Genomic DNA, 12369 nt, shown 5'->3' with positions numbered 1-12369 from the left:
CCCTTCAACTATCAGGCTCCTGAACCAGTGTGGATAGCTTCATTCACCTCAACTCTGAACTGATTCTACAACCTATAGACTCATTCAAGGAATCCACAACTCATGTTCTTAGTATTACTTATTTTTTTGTTTGCACAATTTGTCTTTTGCATATTGCTGTTTATCAGTCTTTGTTTATGTATAGTTGTCCATACATTCTATTTATTTATGTTTGTTAATTAGAATTTGTGCAGAAAGATTGAAAACTGTGGGCACAGAGTAAATAGATTTATGTTGGTGATAATGTGCTCCATTATTCTTCCAACTAAAATAGCTTAGCAACAATTGATGAGGCTATATAGTGGAAGGTTTAATGGCTGTAGCACATTTAGAACCCAGAACAGTAAAGTTTTCTGTGCAAATAAAACCTACTTCTGATATCTCCTAAACTTTCCTACACTCGCCTTCAATGACCGTCCTCTGGTATTGGCTATCGCTTCCCTGGGATGTGGGAAAATGGAAAATTTATTCAGTTTTTAAAATAAAGGTAATGTTACTGAAATTTAAGGTGGCCCAACGTCACGGATACTTGCTGTATAATGAATCTCCCTTCTGTGGGCAGCAGTTGAAAAGATGGTAGGTTGTGCCAGTGGATCCAAGAGCCTTCATTTAAGTCTATCATTGTTCAACTTTAGTTAGCATACATAGCATAATTGTTACTTCTCTGTTGTAACAAGCCAACTGTTTGATGTATAAATAAAGTCACACCATAAGGCAGAGCCTTCAGTATCATGTATAAATGTAAACTAAGTAATGGGTAATTGGTTAATCATTGCCACACATTCATTCAAATGTTCTTTAAAATCTAGCTAATGAACTAAGAATGGATTCTCCTTTTGTACATTCTGGAACCATATCTTTGGAATCGTCCTTAGCTAGAGAATTATTTGGAGATCGTAGGCACTGCACAAGTAGACAAAGATCTGGTCAAGAATCCCCCAGATCAGCCACAAATTCTCAACACAGGTGACTTTTTGGCATAATGTAATTAATATAATGTAAAAAATTAATGTATATAACTAGTGTATCTGTATAAAAATGGTTCAGTCTGTTAGTATCATCCACTGAAGCTTATTGAATTAGTAACACATTTATGTCTTTGTTTTGGAATAACTCTATATATTTAGTATAACTGTGTACCTATGAGAAAAGTAACATGAAATAGAATTGTCAGATTTTCAAATAATTTCAAAGCCTCTTTAGCACATTCCTACTTGCATAGACAGCTATAACTATTTTGAAAATTACATACTGTAAACATGTCTATTAGTTTTAATTTATTACTGTCCCTATAGACACATTCGAATGAGTAAATGTTGTGTTTGGCATTTACAAACATATATTTGTTATTTGTAACACATCATACTCTTTTGATAGAGTTTTGCTGATGTTACTGCTTGTCTAAAATTGGCAGATAACCACTAGCTTGAGTCAATGTTAATTGTCAAGGCGCATGTAGATATCTAAGCTTTTTCCTCATCTCCTAGGTCTCAATCCAGTCTACCTGATTCTAATTCAGGGTCCTTGGCAGCTTCACACCTCCAAAGCTATGACCCTGACAGAGCTTTAACAGATTACATTAACAGACTGGAATCGCTGCAGCGACGACTGGGAAGTGTGCAGTCAGGTAATACGGTTTCAGTACTGATATGGTTTTGGTGCTTGTTTGAAAACTTGCTAGGTGGAGCTATAAATCTGTTCTTTGGTTGATTATGTTCTACTTGTGCCTGAGTGGATATGCCAAGTAACATGTTTCCGAGCCTCCTTTTGGGCTGGTGACACACACACTCGGTGGCCACATTATTAGGTACAGGAGTGGAAACTGGTGAGGTCTTCTGCTGTGTAGCCCATTCTCTTCAAGGTTCAAAATGTGATGTGATTAGAGATGCTCTTCTGCACGCCACCGTGGTAACGTGCGGTTATTTGAGTTACTGTCACCTTCCTGTCAGCTTGAATCAGTCTGGCCATTCTCCTCTGGCCTCTCTCATTAACAAGGTTTTTTTGGCCACAGAATGGCCACTTGCTGGATTTTTTTTTGTTTGTTTTTGCACTGTTCTCTGTAAAGTGTAGAGACGGTTGTGTGTGGAAATCCCAGGAAATCAAGAACATTTTTCTGAGATATGTAAACCACCCCATCCAGCACCAACAATTATTCCATTCAGTCACTTAGATCACATTTCTTCCCCATTCTGATGTTTGGTTTGAATAACAATTGAACCACTTTGCCATGTCTGCATACGTTTATGCAGTGAGTTGCTGTCACGTGATTAGGTATTTGCACTAAGGAGCAGGTGTACCTAATAAAGTGGTGACTGAGTGTATGGTCCTGCTGGTCTGACATCCCCACCCAACTCCTTCTGAGCTTTCAGCTACTGGTTCAATTTCACCTTACATGGTTAGAAGGAGGTAATGCTTAATGAAAACTCTGTCTTCTCAATCATGAATGACAACTAGGATTTACATGACTTCAGTGCTTAAATGGCACTGAATTAATTTACTGTATTAATTTTGTTGACATGAGATATAAAGGGGCAGATTTGTCAAATTTTAAGCACATAAGCAGCCAGAAGCTTGGGACTCCAAGCACAGACTGAAGTAGGGTCCACTGCTCAAGATTTTCCACTCTTAGCAGTTAGAGTTCCTCCAAGAGGACCACAATCTTGTCATAGGGTTTGGAGGCTTGTGTGCCTCAATGACCCAGAGAGCCATGTTGGCTCTATGCTTTGGCTCTTGGTAGGGTCACCCATGCCAAACAGGTCAAAGGCCAGGCTAAAAGTGATCTACCATTCCTTCAGGTTCAGGGTTCCAGCTCAGGGTTAATGTCCTAGACCGGTAAAACAAAATTGTTAAAGAAACAGCAAATGAAGAATCCTTCTGTATCTGTGTGCAACAGTATAGACAGAGTTGGAGGACCTTCATTGTCCTAAACACCAGCGGTGTAACAGGCAGTAAGTAAGTAGTTATAGTTACAAAAGTACTTTAAAAAAGACAAACTACCATTTAAGTGAGTAACAAATTATTTAAATAAAATACAGAACAAAATAAAATACTACCAATACAGTACTATAAATTGGATGAATTATGCAGCCATTTTCTATTGACTGTAAATGAATAAAATTAGCGCCGATATCAAGTGCAGTAAATGGAATGCCTTCATAAAATTTGTGACAATTGCATCCTCCAAATTTTCATTATCATTGTAACATTCAAGATGATTGTTGATACCTTTAAGTTCACCATAGTTCCTAACCTGTTAAAAGTAGTGAAACCGTTTCATGTTCACTCCTTGTTGTTTATGTCGTCTCCAAGCCTGAATGCTTGAAACCACAGTGAGCAAAACAGTTCAAAATTGACTTACTCCTTGTTACTCGCCGACTATCAGTGACATAAATTGCTGATGTTTTTTTTTTTTTTTTAGCACAAATACGACTGACGCTATTTAGAAGCTGTTCGCTCCAAGCGCGGTACAGTGTGACTGCCACACAAGTGCACGCAACTGACACTAGTTATAGAACCATAGAAACTACAGCACAGAAACAGGCCCTTTGGCCCTTCTTGGCTGTGCCGAACCATTTTCTGCCTAGTCCCACTGACCTGCACACAGACCATATCCCTCCATACACCTCCCATCCATGTATCTGTCCAATTTATTCTTAAATGTTAAAAAAGAACCCGCATTTACCACCTCGTCTGGCAGCTCATTCCATACTCCCACCACTCTCTGTGTGAAGAAGCCCCCCGCTAATGTTCCCTTTAAACTTTTCCCCCCTCACCCTTAACCCATGTTCTCTGGTTTTTTTCTCCCCTTGCCTCAGTGGAAAAAGCCTGCTTGCATTCACTCTATCGACACCCATCATAATTTTATATACCTCTATCAAATCTCCCCTCATTCTTCTACGCTCCAGGGAATAAAGTCCTAACCTATTCAACCTTTCTCTGTAACTGAGTTTCTCAAGTCCCGACAACATCTTTGTAAACCTTCTCTGCACTCTTTCAACCTTATTTATATCCTTCCTGTAATTTGGTGACCAAAACTGAACACAATACTCCAGATTCGGCCTCACCAATGCGTTATACAACCTCATCATAACATTCCAGTTCTTATACTCAATACTATGATTAATAAAGGCCAATGTACCAAAAGCTCTCTTTATGACCCTATCTACCTGTGACGACACTTTTAGGGAATTTTGTATCTGTATTCCCAGATCCCTCTATTCCACTGCACTCCTCAGTGCCTTACCATTAACCCTGTATGTTCTACGTTGGTTTGTCCTTCCAATGTGCAATACCTCACACTTGTCAGTATTAAACTCCATCTGCCATTTTTCAGCCCATTTTTCCAGCTGGTCCAAGTCCCTCTGCAGGCTCTGAAAACCTTCCTCACTGTCTACTACACCTCCAATCTTTGTATCATCAGCAAACTTGCTGATCCAATTTACCACATTGTCATCCAGATCATTGATATAGATGACAAATAACAATGGACCCAGCACTGATCCCTGTGGCACACCACTAGTCACAGGCCTCCACTCAGAGAAGCAATACTCTACCACCACTCTCTGGCTTCTTCCATCGAGCCAATGTCTAATCCAATTTACCACCTCTCCATGTATACCTAGCGGCTGAATTTTCCTAACTAACCTCCCATGCGGGACCTTGTCAAAGGCCTTACTGAAGTCCATGTAGACAATATCCACTGCCTTCCCTTCATCCACTTTCCTGGTAACCTCCTCGAAAAACTCCAACAGATTGGTCAAACATGACCTACCACGCACAAAGCCATGTTGACTCTCCCTAATAAGCCCCTGTCTATCCAAATGCTTGTAGATTCTGTCTCTTAGTACTCCCTCCAATAACTTACCTACTACCGACGTTAAACTCACCGGCCTATAATTTCCTGGATTACTTTTCGATCCTTTTTTAAACAACGGAACAACATGAGCCACCCTCCAATCCTCCGGCACTTCACCCGTACACAGCGACATTTTAAATATTTCTGCCAGGGCCCCGGCAATTTCAACACTAGTCTCCTTCAGGGTCCGAGGGAACACTCTGTCAGGTCCCAGGGATTTATCCACTTTAATTTTCCTCAAGACAGCAAGCACCTCCTCCTTTTCAATCTGTACAGTTTCCATGGTCTCACTACTTGATTCCCTCAATTCCATAGATTTCATGCCAGCTTCCTTAGTAAATACAGACGCAAAAAACCTATTTAAGATCTCCCCCATTTCCTTTGGTTCCGCACAAAGCCGACCACTCTGATCTTCAAGAGGACCAATTTTATCCCTTACAATCCTTTTGCTCTTAATATACTTGTAAAAGCTCTTTGGATTATCCTTCACTTTGACTGCCAAGGCAACCTCATGTCTTCTTTTAGCCCTCCTGATTTCTTTCTTAAGTATTTTCTTGCACTTCTTATACTCCTCAAGCACCTGATTTACCCCCTGTTTCCTATACATTTCATACAACTCCCTCTTCTTCTTTATCAGAGTTGCAATATCCCTTGAGAACCAAGGTTCCTTATTCCTATTCAATTTGCCTTTAATCCTGACAGGAACATACAAACTCTGCACTCTCAAAATTTCCCCTTTGAATGCTTCCCACCTACCAATCACATCTTTGCCAGAGAACAACCTGTCCCAATCCACGCTTTTTAGATCCTTTCTCATTTCTTCAAATTTGGCCTTCTTCCAGTTCAGAACCTCAACCCTAGGACCAGATCTATCCTTGTCCATGATCAAATTGAAACAAATGGTGTTATGATCACTGGAACCAAAGTGCTCCCCTGCACAGACTTCTGTCACTTGCCCTAATTCGTTTCCTAACAGGAGATCCAATATTGCATCCCCTCTAGTTGGTCCCTCTATATATTGATTTAGAAAACTTTCCTGAACACATTTTACAAACTCTAAACCATCTAGACCCCTAACAGTATGGGAGTCCCAATCAATGTACGGAAAATTAAAATCCCCTACCACCACAACTTTATGTTTCCTGCAGTTGCCTGCTATCTCTCTGCAGATTTGCTCTTCCAAGTCTCGTTGACTATTGGGTGGTCTGTAATACAATCCCACTAATGTGGCCATACTTTTCCTGTTTCTCAGCTCCACCCACTAGGACTCAGTAGACAAGCCCTCTAATCTGTCCTGCCTGAGCACTGCTGTAATATTCTCCCTAACAAGCAATGCTACTCCCCCACCTTTCATTCCTCTGCCTCGATCACATCTGAAACATCGGAACCCTGGAATATTAAGCTGCCAGTCCTGCCCCTCCTGTAGCCAAGTTTCACTAATTGCTACAACGTCATAATTCCACATGTCAATCCACGCCCTCAACTCATCCGCCTTCCCTGCAATACTCCTAGCATTGAAATATATACACCTCAGAAGACTTTTACCACCACTCACAACCTTTCTATCAGCGGATTTGCTTAAACTTTCAACATCATTTATTTTCACCCCAGCCACACTGTCAGCTCTGGCACTCTGGTTCCCATCCCCCTGCAAATCTAGTTTAAGGCCTCCCCAATAGCACTAACAAACTTCCCTGAAAGGATATTGGTCCCCCTGTGGTTCAAGTGTAACCCGTCTCTCTTGTACAGGTCCCACCTGCCCCAGAAGAGGTCCCAATGATCCTGAAATCTGAAACCCTGCCCCCTACACCAGTTCCTCAGCCACTTGTTCCTCCTCCAGCGCATCCTATTCCTACCCTCACTGGCACGTAGCACAGCTAGCAATCCTGAGATTACCACCCTCGAGGTCCTGCTTTTCAACTTCCTACCAAGCTCTCTCTACTCACTGTCCAGGACCTCTTCACTCTTCCTTGCTGTGTCATTGGTACCGATGTGCACCACGACATCTGGCTGGTCACCCTCCCACTTCAGAATGTCATGCAATCGATCAGAGACATCCTTGACCCTGGCACCTGGGAGGCAACAAACCATCCTGGATTCTCTGTCACGACCACAGAACCTCCTATCTCTACCTCTAACTATCGAGTCCCCTATCACTACCGCTCTCCTCTTTTTTCCCCCCTCCCTTCTGCACTGCAGAGCCAGTCTCAGTGCCAGAGATCCGGCTACTGCAGCTTGTCCCAGGTAAGTCATCCTCCCCAACAGTATCCAATGCGGTATACTTGTTGTTGAGGGGAATGGCCACAGGGGAACCCTGCTCTGCTTGCCTTTTCCTCTTCCCTCGCCTGACAGTGACCCAATTTCCTGTCCTCTGCTCCTTTGGCGTAACTACCTCCCTGTAGCTACGATCTATAATCTCCTCATTCTCCCGAGTGATCCGCAGGTCATCCAGCTCCTGCTCCAGTTCCCTAACACGGTTTGTCAGTTGGATGCACTTCCTGCAGGTGTCGTTATCAGGGACACAGGAGGGCTCCCTGACTTCCCACATTCTGCAAGAGGAGCATTCCAACATCCTGCCTGGCATTCTCTCTACGCTAGACAATCTGAACAAAAAACTTACTAGAACCTACCCTCGCCTCTACCTGTTCTCGCTGAAGCCTGTTTGAGCCAAAGCCGCCCCACTCTGACTCAGTCCACTCCGACGATGGCCGCTGTATATGGTGGTCTTTTTAAACCTTGGCGCGCTACGTCACGCGCCTGCGCAGTGCAGACCCTTCTCCCCGAGCAGTTTTTAAAAAAACGACTTTTTTCACCCGAGTTCTTCCGCTCACTTCTTCAGCTACTTGCTTAGACTGACTAGGTAGAAACTGTTTGGCAAAAGTCTCCTGTCCCAAATAAATGAAGGGAATCTGGCTATTTTTTTCAATTATTTTTTGTCCAAGTAAGCAACTACCCCAATTAACCAATGGCCCAATTAACCAGAATCCACTGTACTTAAATTTAATGTTTGTCAGATTGGGATTCTAATAACCTGTAACAGCATTTCATTTTTAAATGTTTAAGTGTTTACTGGATTAGATAATTATTCTCCTCGTGTATAGTTAATTTAGAAAGTTAACCAACAAGCTATGAAGTTTGTACATACAGAAAGGATGAGACTAAAGCTGGCAATCCTATTTCCAGCAGAAATAGTTTTTCAAGGACATAGTAAACAAGTTTTTGCTCCTGATCGCTTCCCATAAGGCTTTGTGTGCTCTTATTTTAAAACTGGTTGGTTGTTCAGATAAACTTTTCTGGTTATACAGAAACATCTCCATGTGATTGTTAATCCATGAAATCAAAAGGAATTAATAGAGTTGATTTAAATAGGAATGTACATGTATATGCAAACTATTACCCATATTTTTCCTTAATCAGTTCAGTTTCAAATTAGACCACTAAATATTCAAAGATTTGCCATGTGCATTGGTTTGTTACTAATGCTACCAGTTTTTTTTTTAAATTCACAGGCCAATTTTTGAAATTCATCTAAGGCAGATATTGTTTGTCATTCCTATGGATGTAATTTCTACTCAGTAAGATCCATTGGGAAATAGTGTGTTTTTTCCCCCAGTTAGCATTGACCCCCAGTAAAATAACTTTTGCTCACAAGGTAAAATATTTGAAATGTCTTGATTATTCTAGAATTACCTAGTGAATTATTTGTTCATAAACCATACCTTATGGCTTTTCATCAGTTTGTTTTCTTTGCAATACTTAGGTTCAGCGTCTTATGCTCAGATGCACTATGGGACCAGAAGATAGTGCCTTGGAAACTGCTTTTTGACCTGAAACTGGATTGCTTTTGAAGCTGTTTTGAATATTTTTCCTTTTATTTTCTGTATATTGTGGGACTTCTGTGGATTGGATAATGAAACTGCCTTGCCTGCAAGTCTAAATGTATTTTATCCTTTAAATAAGTTTAAGCTTCCAATGTGCAGGATACAATCTGTCTAAATAATTTAATTGTATATTTGTGGATTGCTAATTTAAACATGATTATAACTTAAAGCTGTTTATTTAAAGGGTAGAAGGAAAAATGTTTATTAAATGATTCCAAGCGCACTGCAGTCTTTCTGGTGGCTGCTGAGGTTACACTACAAGGTCCATTACAGCTTTGGCACAGTGGACAGTAAGTACAGTTTGTAGAGGAATTATTTTTGTAATGGTAGAGGTTTTGAATTATATGGGTATTTTGTCAAAGTATTGAAATAAACAGGAATTCAGAATTCAGAACTTTTAAATTTGCACTTTTTTTCCTCGGAACGAAGCTGATTGATTACAGAACTGCAATTTTACACTGTCATATAAAATTTGAACAATTTGACATTCTCAGTTTGTTTTTGGAAGGACAATTTTCCTCTGACTCTTTGGATTTAAAATATATCTGTAACTGCATTTGACTCATAAAAGATGGTCTAAAATAATCATATAATAACAGTAAATGGCAAACTAGTTTAGATGTGAAGCCGGACTAGACATGCCGAGGCATCATTCCTGATTAAGATGGCAGAGTTTAACATTGAAATGTTGGTTAAAATCGATACCTGTGCCCAGCTGGTAGCCCGAGAAGAGTTTATTCATGACAAGTAGTATTTCATAGCAGCACCATAAAAAAATCATGACTAATTACTATGTTTAAGTACTTAGCACTGTCAAGGAAAATCCAGTACTGCCTTTGATTATACATTATTATTCCCAATAAACTACTTGGGAAAATAATTCTAATATTCAGTATTTGCAATGAAATGTTGATATTTGTACATTCCAAAGTTGAATGTCTTGCCTCATTTGGCCTATGATTTTCAACATTTAAGATCTTGATGGTTGAGCTAATTTAGGCTGTGAGTAAGTTATGCTTGAGAATTATTATCCCCACCAATGTTCTCATCTTTGGATATTGTGAGAGCTTTGCTCACAGAGGAAAGAATAGCAAGTTAATTTCTGCAAGCTTGCAAATGGAATAATGTATTGAAAAATCAACAAACTTAATTCTCTGAAACTCTTCAATCACCCTCCTGACATTATGACTGCCAGCTAATCTGCTCTCATTCAAATCAAGTTGCACAGGACAGGCATTTGTAATGGATTCTCTTCTTTGCAAGCTACCAACATCTTGTTCCCTAAGGAGCTCTTATTAATCTTGTTCTAATGTGGTGCTTTCATTTTATGTAGTGTTGTTTGAAAGCGTATCAGGTTCCACACACTCACAGACCATCTGTTATACTGTGTGTTTGATATGCAGTTCCTCCAATCTCAACCATCCTCATGTGCAGTTGCTTCCACTCACATAAACACATTCAGACCTCATTAATTATCAGTCAATGATCCTGTGGTCATTAACCCCAGGTCCTAGACATTTTGACTTTAAAATTTAAATTCAGATGCTTGACTCTGCCTGTTACTGTAACTACCTACAAACCTTAAATTTCTTCTTCCAGAGTTGTATTACCATTTTCCCAACTGTAGTCTTCTTTAATTGTCCAGACCTTAGGAGGGCTTTGTAAAATTTCTATCAAGATACCAGTATGACCAATCATTAGGTTAGCTTTTGTAATAACTGTGAAGCACATGAAACATTATTAAAGTGTTAATGATGGTATGTAAATCCAAGTTGTCAACTTGTCGTCTTTTTGCAGAGAACAGTGGTGCTATGCTGTTATCTTCTTTGAATGCAGAAAGTTGGTGCTTTCTGTGCCCAGAAGTGATTTAGAGCTGTAGTTAAGTGGCTAAGGTGCTTCAAAATAATTAAATTCCACACTCATCTTTAGAAATAATGATTTTCTGTAAGACTTTTCAAATAAATTCTCAACAATTTCTGCTTGGTCACACGATCAATAACTGAAGACCAACTCTGGCAGCAGATCATTTATTTAAGTTTGAGAGGAGTTGGATTGTTTAGTGATGTTTTATTTACAATGCTATGCTTTTTTTCTTTGAGACAGATAAAAGACAGTGGGGTGAAGGAACCATGGTTGATGAAAAATGTGGAACAAGAGGAAAAAAGCTCAGAACTCAAGGATCAGACAGGACTCTTGAGAGTCATAAGGTAGCTGGGAAGGAGCTTAAGAAATGAGAGCTAGATGGGAAATGAGAAGGCCTTGGTGAGTAGGATTGATGAAAACCCCAAGGTGTTCTTTGTGTACATAAAGAACAGAAGGATGACTATTCAAGTAGGACCAATCAGGGACACAGAAGAAACATGTTTGGAATTAGAGAAGGTTGGTAGGTCCTTAATGAATACCTGCCTTCAGTATTCATTATTGAAAGGGAAAAGGGACCATGACGAATGTGAGGACAACGTAAAACAGGCTAATATGCTGGAAGTTTTGAAAAACACTAGGATAGATAATACCCAAAGCCTTGATATACTCCAGGAAATGAAAGAGACTGCTACGCCTTTGGAGATGATCTTTGCATCCTCACTGGCCACAAGAGTAATACCAGCAGATTAGATGGTGGCAAATGTTATTTCTTTATTCAAGAAAGGTAATAAGGATACTCCTGAGACTTATAAACCATTGAGTTTTACATCGGTAGTGGGCAAATTATTGAAGAAGATTCTTGATTTTCAAGAAGCATTGTCTGGTAGTCAGTATGCCTTTGTGAGGAGCAGGCCATGCCACTCAAGCCTGAATGAATTCTTTGAGGAAGTAACAAAACAAGTTGATAAAGCAAAGAATGTGATGCTTATGGATGTAAGAAAATAAGCCTGTCATGTTTCCCTATGCTAGGCTGATTCAAAAAGTCATAAGTCTTAGGATCCAGGAAACTTGGCTGCATGGATTCAAAATTGGCTTGCCCATAGAAGGCAGAGGAAGGTAGTAGGTGATGCGTATTCTGCCTGGAGGTCAGTGAAAAGTGATATTCCACAGGGATCTGTTCTGAGTGGGACTCTTGCTTTTCTTGATTTTTATAAATGACTTAGCTGAGGAGGTGGGTGGGGGAAGAGTTAATAGGTTTGCAGATGACGAAGATTGCTAGGGTTGTGGATAGAAGGTTATGATGGAACTTTGATAGTATGCAGAGCTGGGTTGAGAGGTGGCAGATGGAGTTCAATTCAAAGAAAGTGTGAAGTGATACACTTTGAAAGGTAGTACAGGGTTCATATGGGATTCTTAGCTTCGTGCAGCAACAGAGGAATCTTAAGGTCCACATTCAAAGATCTCACAATTGCAGTGCAAATATATAGGGTGGTTAAGGCAGCAAATGGTTTGGAGACCTTCATTAGCTGGAGGATTGAGTTCAAGAGCTATGAGATATTGTCGAGCTCGATACAACTCTGGTTAGACGGCACTTGGAGTACTATGTTCATTTCTGGTAGCATCATCACAAGAAGCTTTAAAGAGAATGAAAATTTATTAGGATACAGCCTGGATTAGAGAGCACATTTTATGACGATAGGATGAACGTATAAGATATACAGCCAGTGCCTT

The 12369-nt window shown here is 40.1% G+C and overlaps 1 protein-coding gene across 5 annotated transcripts in view; it reads left to right on the top strand.

The window, feature by feature from the left end:
- Window positions 1-10505, top strand: part of akap9 (A kinase (PRKA) anchor protein 9) — a 206815-nt gene extending 196310 nt beyond the window's left edge. For all 5 annotated transcript variants that reach the window (XM_072253717.1, XM_072253716.1, XM_072253715.1 and 2 more), the window contains 3 exons: window positions 849-1005; window positions 1527-1666; window positions 8655-10505. In XM_072253717.1, the coding sequence (XP_072109818.1) occupies window positions 849-1005; window positions 1527-1666; window positions 8655-8698 (341 nt within the window). In that variant the 3' untranslated portion in view covers window positions 8699-10505. The remainder of the gene's footprint in view (window positions 1-848; window positions 1006-1526; window positions 1667-8654) is intronic.
- Window positions 10506-12369: the final 1864 nt, after the last annotated feature.

The sequence above is a fragment of the Mobula birostris genome, chromosome 3 (genome assembly GCF_030028105.1).
Source record: "Mobula birostris isolate sMobBir1 chromosome 3, sMobBir1.hap1, whole genome shotgun sequence".
Classification (NCBI taxonomy): Eukaryota; Metazoa; Chordata; class Chondrichthyes; order Myliobatiformes; family Myliobatidae; genus Mobula; species Mobula birostris.
This window is presented reverse-complemented; position numbering and strand designations above follow the sequence as displayed.